Genomic DNA, 7,526 nt, shown 5'->3' on the forward strand with positions numbered 1-7,526 from the left:
CTGGAGGTACGCGGTGGGGGCAGCGGCCGGTCCAGGTGCTGCCCAGGTAGCGGGCACCTCACTCTGCGGCTTTTGTCCCTCCCTCGCGTCCTTGCAGCCGCTCCTTCCTCTCTCAGGAGGGCGTGGGGCCCGGGGAAGCCGGGGTGGGACTTGCGCCCTGGGCGACAGGGACCCAGAAGCCGAGAGAGAGGATGCAGCAAGCTTTAGGGGACCGCGCCGCGATGCGCATTCAAGGCAGGCTGCGGGGCGCTTCCGCTTCCGCCGACCCGAGCGCTGCGGCGGCGGCTCTGAGCCCCTGCACCTCTCCTCTGCTGGTTTGGGGACCAATCCGTGGGAAGTAATTGAAATGCAGAGCTGAGAAGCACTGCCGTAGTCTCCCCCCTCCTCCAACCCTCCTCCATTTCGCTCAGCCGTGCCCCCTCCCCACTGCTCTACCGCACCCATAAAAACCCCTTCTGGTGCAGAGGAAAACATATCTGCTGTGGATCATTTTTGTCTTAGCGGAGGATGAGGTTTTGGCTGAGAAATGAAGAAATGGCCCTAGAAGAAATGGTGCAGAGATTAAATGCGGTTTCCAAGCGCGCTGGTAGGAGGAGCTCTGGTCTTCGATTATGTATTCTTAAGCTTGCCATCATTTGTTGAATTTTAGGGAAATGCTTCTAATTTTTGTATAACAGCCTTCATTTTTTCCCTAGCTTTGATAACAGAGAAGAACAGACATGACGGGCATTTGTCTGGTAACTGTTGTGCTTGTATTGACTGTCGGCATGTTTTATTCTGCCTAGAATAGTTAAAATAATTGCAAACTAGTGACGCCAGCTTTCGAAGAAATCTACTGATCACAGATTTGTGTACCGAACCATTTGTATCGGCTAGTGGGAAATCTGCGCATTCAACCTGCATTTTGGTTGCCTTTGCAATAGTAGAAATGGAGAAAGCATAGGTATGCGTGAACTGAAGAGAATTTGAGCCCAGGTTTTCAGAGCCTTGGTGTAGGGGTGGTGGAGCTGTCTGAAGCTCATTTTGAAGAAAAAAAAAAATCAAGTTAATCAGGTGGTTCTTCTTCTATACCAAATATAACTTAAAACGTAAGGCAAACGTTTGAAACTGTTATGGCTTAAAGAGTGGGAGAATAGCAAAATTGGACACTCATTTTCTGTGTTAATTAAAAGATTACTTAAAATAAGCTTTGAAGAGCAGTTCAAATTGATTTGTTTAGATTCAAAAAAGATTAAGATGACAGCTTGCATCTTGCTACTGGCTTTCCATTATCCACATCTGAGTTTTCATGCTGCCTTACGCAGAAGGCAAGAGTCTGCCATCAACTAGTTTTCTTTGAAATGAAGAGGAAATAATGATACACCGTTAAAAGTAAGTTGCAGGTTTTTTTCTCCCCCTGAAATTGGCATATGTTGTGTTATATACTATTACATTGCCTTCTAAATAATACTTGCTTGGAGATTGGAATTTTGTCCGTTATTTGTTTTGGGTGGGGTGTCTTCTCTCTCTCTCTTATCAGTGGTAGACCCCATGGACCTCCAGAGCAGAGCAATGATTAAATCAGTGTAAACGTCATTGTGAGGGATGATCTAATCAAGACTTGTGAAGACATTCAGTTTTTAGTGATAATTTTTGTGATTAAACCTACTGGGTTCATTGTATGTGGTCAAAATAAAAGATAAAGCCATTTTTTAATGCCATCAGTTCCCTAACTCTTAGAGACATAGCTCCCTATTTCTGAAATTTGAGCCGAGTCTTGCTAGGGGTGGGATTTGGCGTGTGGTATATGCTCAAGGTCAAAGTGGGCTGCTGGATTTATAGGGAGTGCCTCGTGACTGGCCCTGGAGGTGGGAAAGGAGAAAGCCTTGCCTAGCTCTTCCTTCTCACCCGCTGCATTTGCCTTGATGTCGGACTTACTATGGAATGGGAACTGTTCCAAGGAGTGATGTCATTCCCTAGGTTTTTAGGGACTGAGGTTTCTTCATGAGCTCCGGAAGGTGTGTGCCTTTTCGATTGTAGATGTGTTATCTCGGGAGAGTAATAACGATGCTAACCACCTACGAATGGACATTGTGAGCTAGGCACCGTGCTAGGCCCTGCATATTGACCATTACCTCATTTTAAACAGCCACTCAGATGTGCGTCCTTTAGGCACATCTGTGCTACTAGAAGCTGCAGATTTCACCAAGACTCTTTCAAATCTAGTTAACAGGTGCCCACTTTTATGAATATCCAATATTGTTTAGTTAGGGGAGCGGGCTCCCTCTTTGTCCGTATCCCTGTTTACCTCCCATTAACGCTGGCCTCTTCAGCACAAATCCAGTTTTCACTCATGTTATGTGTGAGGGACACTGAGCAGAGGTTATTTGTGATTTTGGAGGCTGTAAAAAGCGTAATGTGATGGCTCTATGTCACGTGGTATCGACGTGGTGCCATCCAATGAGCGTAGGAGCAGGCCGCACATTCTCATGTAGGGAAAAGGATGTAGGTCGATGGAAACCTAATCGCCAACTTAGATTTAAATTCCAAGAACTTTCTCAGAAAAACTCCCCATCTGTAGCAGATTGGCTTTTAATTCAAGGTCATAGAGCTATTCTTGCCTCCCATCAGATTAGTGGCAGGTGACTGGGACATTGATCTGGTTAGCTGGTATAGTATTCAGAGCAGGAGGTCCCGATCCTTTTAGGACTTGGGCATAGCTGATGATGGCTTGGATATGACAGAGCCTTTCATAGAGCTGTGTTGCAATTTTAGCTGTACATAGTGGGGCCCATTGGATGGCTTCACCCTGAACTGACAGCTATCTTATCTTTGTCTGACCATCAAGACTCTGCTGCTGCCTTGTTTTAATTTCAGATTTATATGTTGCTTCCACTCATCCAGAACACTCATTATCTAGGTCAGTATGCATATAAAGGAGGATAAAGTGTGCTCAGCTGCTAACGAGAAGGTCAGTGGTTTGAATCTACTAGCCTGTCCGTGGGAGAGAGATGTGGCAGTCGGCTTCCATAAAGATTTACAGCCTTGGAAGCCCTATGGGGCAGTTCTACTCTATCCTATAGGGCGGCTATGAGTCGCAATTGACTCAACAGTAACGGATTTCTTGAAGTGTACTACTCATATTGTCTGTGAATCTGTATCTCTTGACCTTGGAAATTTAACTATTATGTTCTCTTCTCAACCTAATCATTAATAACTAGGCCAGAGCACTTTCCAGTAGCAAAAGCACCCGTCTATTTGGTAAATTTCCTTTTCTAGCATTTTCTTCTGTTTTGGTTTTCTCTTTAGATTTGCAGTAATTGGTGAAAACTTAAGAAACATCTGAGGGAGAAATGCTATGGATCTAGTTGACCTAAGGATTTAAGGGAAATGTGGTCTTCAAACGTGAGCATCTGAATCACCTGGAAGGCTTGTTCACACAGATTGCTGGGCCTCGCTCCTGGAGTTTCTGATTTAGTTTCTAAGAATTTGCATTTTTAGGTTCCAGGTGATGCTGATGCTACCAGCCTAGGAACCAAACTCCGAGAACCGCTAAAGTAGAACCTTTGAACCTAGCCTCACCTTCTCAATAATTGACCCTGAGCAAAATACTTCTCTTATCATGGATGGATGGGTGGATGGATGGATGGATGGATGGATGGATGGATGGATGGATGGATGGATGGATGGATGGATGGATGGATGGATGGGTGGATGGATGGATGGATGGATGGATGGATGAGGTTGCATACAATGTAAAAATTCAAACCATATCATATTTTAAGTTCTTAACTTCCCGGATGAACACTGACAAGTTCTAGTTATTTACATATTGAACAAACAAATTATTTATTTGCTTTAGAACATAAGTTTGATAATAAATCACATTCTACCTCACATTCTTCTTTGGAGCTCAGCTGTGATACCCGTACTATGTGGACTAAATGTCTCCTTTCCCACCTGTTTTGTCTGTCTTCCTGTCTTCGAGGCTTTACTTCTCTTCTACATCTAGCTCACCACAGTCAAAGAAGCTACATTTCAACCGTTATCTCAACTGCTAAATGGCCACCTTGAGGGAGGGGGCGAAGGGTTTATTCTGGTACTATAATAGTTAGTGTTTATCCTTCTAACATGTTCCTTTTCAAGAACTCAGGCGTCTCGCAATGATGTTTCTCTGTAAGTCACGTTAGCAAGGGGAACTGAGACATCTTTTAGCTTGCTCTGTAGCTGAGGTCTCTAGAGACTCTGAAGTAGGAATATGAATGTACCTTTTGTGACAGACCTGAACTGCAAAGTTTCTTTGTAGCAGAAACGACTGTTGTTGAGTTGGAAGGGAGAGAACGTGGAAGAAGAAGCTGAGTGCCAGAGTATGTAAAAAGTGATCTGTGAGGGAAACGATGCTGCCACATTCTTGTTTTTAATTTGTAGAACCTGTACCGTGCATGGAGCCTTTGTGGCACAGTGATTAAGAGCTCGGCAGCTAGCCTAAAGGTCGGCAGTTTGACTCCACCAGCCGTTCCTTGGAAGCTCTATGGGGCAGTTCTACACTGTCATATAGGACATCTGTGAGTTGGAATTGACTCGACGGTCATGGGTTTGGTTTTTTTTTTTTTGGTACCTTGCGTGAGTTTTCTTTTCTAAGGGATATTCCTTTTTCTGTGTTCTGAGTTTTTCTTTATTTGGTTTTGTGGCTGGTCATTGATTAGAGACTTCATGGAACCAGTTAATCAGGCTCCCTTCCCTTGGGGTCCTCTGGACCCCACATTCAGGAGAGCTTGTCTCTAGACTGTGGACACCATCTTCCTCAGCCCCTGTAGTCCTGAGGTGGGTGCTGCTCTCACATTGTCTCCAGCAGCCATGTTGCAACTTTGTCCTGGTCCTTTTAGAGAACTCTTCATCTTGTGCTTACTAGGGTTCTAGGAACTGGCCCCCCTTCCTTCCTCTGTGGTGGGGCTTGTTGTGGCTTTTCTGCCTCCCAGGTCCTTATACCAGCTCTCTCGGGGCACTGAGTGCAGGCCTTGGGACGGTGGCCACACTCTTCACCTGGCATCACCGGCACGGACCTCCTCCGTGACTGGCTGTTTCCCTGCCTGTTGTGAGACCCACAGTCATCAGAGGAGATTGGCCGTCCCCCCGGTAGAGACTCCTGGGGCCTTCCATTGTCATCTGCTATCCCATCTGCTCAGCTTCCTTGATCTGTAGTGTCCTGCCTCCAGCTGAGCCCGAGAGTCTACCAGAGGGATAGACTCATCCAGGGAAGCCTAGGAGGAACATACCTGTTTTTCACCCATGTTTGGGTCTTGCGAATTACTGTCACTCATAATCTGATTTACTTTTAGCAATGTGAATAGCTATGTCTACAGATCACTGATATCTGTAACTCCCAAATTTAAAGTTCTACAACCACAGCTACTTTTTTATATCAAATCTTGGTGAACAATGAAATGACAGGAATTTTTATGGAGGTCTTTTTTATCTAATATCTACACACTCAGCACACAGAAGGACCAGGGTAGAAGATTATCCAGTAGCAGCCACCAGTCACACTTTTTTTCTTGTTGTTGTTTGTGTTAATTATTGAGGTATCTAAACTAGCAGAGCACACATTTTAGGTTTTTCAGTCAAAATACACAGGGAAAGGATAAGTGTGTTATCTCTTTTAATTGTCTTTTAATTATCTCTTTTAATCAGAGGTTAAAATGTTATATCCCTGAGGAATTGTGGAGAGATTAACATTTTCCCAATGCCATAAGTCTACTTAATGGGAAAGCCAATCCTAAATCCAGACCTCAGGCTCCTAAAACCCCACAGATAGTATAAGTTGTTCTGTTTTGGTAGATATTTAATAGTTTTAGATGTACGACCTAGACACCCAGGAAGCTGTGGATTTTTGTCCCAACCCCCCTGAAGCAAAGGAGAATGAAGAACACCAAAGATATAAGGGAGCCCGAGAGACAGAAGGGGCCACATAAACCAGAGACTTCATCACCCTGAGACCAGAGGAACTAGATGGTACCTGACTACCACCAATGAGCACCCTGACAGGGAACACCACAGAGAATCCCTGATGGAGCAGGAAAAAAGTGGGGTGTAGAACTCAGATTCTACTAAGAAGACCAGACTTTATGGTTTGACTGAGACTGGAGGGACCCTGGAAGACATGGCCTGCAGACTCTCTGTTAGCCCAAAACTAAAACCATTCCCAAGGCCAACTCTTCAGACAAAGATTAGACTGGACTATGGGACATAAAATGATACTTGTGAAGAGAGTGCTTCTTAGCTCAAGTAGATGCATAAGACTAAATAGACAGCTCCTGTCCAGAGGCGAGATGAGAAGGCAGAGAGGGTCAGGAGCTGGTTGAATGGACACGGGAAATCAGGGGTGGAAAGGAGGAGTGTGCTATCACAGTATAGGGAGAGCAACTAGGGTCACATAGCAATGTGTGTATAAATTTTTGTATGAGAAACTAACTTGAATTGTAAACTTTCACTTAAAGCACAATAAAAAAAAAACCTAATCAATAAAAAAAAAAAGAATCTGTGGATTTTTCTCTGATTTTGCAGGAAATCAGAGTTTTCTGACCCAATTATGCCTAAATTGTAGCCTTTGGGTCTGAAGGGTTTAGCTGCCTGTAGGCTTAGTAGGAGTAGTAAATGAGAATGTGTCATACTCAGTTGTTTTAAAATGGGAGCAAAAGAACTCTGTTAAAATAGCTTAACACACATTAGTGAATAATGTAAAAGGTGCTCAGGGCAACATTTTCTTGCAAATAAAGGAGTTACATACAATTTGCTTTCTTTTTTAACCAGTTCTTTGCAGTTATCATTGGAATGCTTTCATATAAACCAGGTTTCCTTCCCAGACCTGAGTAGACTTGGTCTTTCTAAGAGTCCAGAGGAGCCAGCCACTGCGTCTTCTAGCAATTTAGGGACTGTCACAGACCCAGTAACTTATAAAAGGACATTCTCACCCATTCTCTTCTGCGTCTGTCGCAGTTTTCCTGAGATTAGAGAATAAACCAAAGAGACAAAGAAGAGCACAAGGGAGGGGCAGTGTTCCCTGGGTGGTTGGCAGCTTGGTTCATGGGTACATCTGTGAATATTGTTTTCTTTGTTTTGGAAGGTTGGTTGGAAAACTTCTTAAAGTCTCACTTACCTCCTTTCTTGCTAGGTGTTTGCTTTAGTTTTTTTTTATTTTTGGTGTGTGCTTTCTACCTACATATATATAGCCTAGATATGAGCAGATAATGAGAGCAATCAAAGAAATCATGTACCCTTCTAGGCCTGAACTTAAAATTTGAAAAGTAATTTTTCAAACCTTTTAATAAAAAAATAGAAATGTTTTATCAAATGAAAAAGATAACACATAATTTTTTAAAAATCTCTTGAGCTTTTTTTTTATTGTACATTATTATTTTTTTTTATTGTACTTCAGGTGAAGGCTTAACAGAGCAAATAGTTTCTCATGAAACAGAAGTACACATGTTGTTTTATGACATTGGTTAACAACCCCACAACATATCAACCCTCTAACTTCTCAACCTTTT

At 43.3% G+C, this 7,526-nt stretch overlaps 1 protein-coding gene across 5 annotated transcripts in view; it reads left to right on the plus strand.

The window, feature by feature from the left end:
- Positions 1-454: 454 nt before the first annotated feature.
- The window catches only part of MCF2L (MCF.2 cell line derived transforming sequence like), a 247,809-nt gene continuing 240,737 nt past the window's right edge, over positions 455-7,526 (plus strand). For all 5 annotated transcript variants that reach the window (XM_023737422.1, XM_004382949.2, XM_023737421.1 and 2 more), the window contains exon 1: positions 455-586. In XM_023737422.1, the coding sequence (XP_023593190.1) occupies positions 508-586 (79 nt within the window). In that variant the 5' untranslated portion in view covers positions 455-507. The remainder of the gene's footprint in view (positions 587-7,526) is intronic.

This window comes from Trichechus manatus, unplaced genomic scaffold, assembly GCF_000243295.1.
Source record: "Trichechus manatus latirostris isolate Lorelei unplaced genomic scaffold, TriManLat1.0 scaffold00102, whole genome shotgun sequence".
Lineage (NCBI taxonomy): Eukaryota > Metazoa > Chordata > Mammalia > Sirenia > Trichechidae > Trichechus > Trichechus manatus.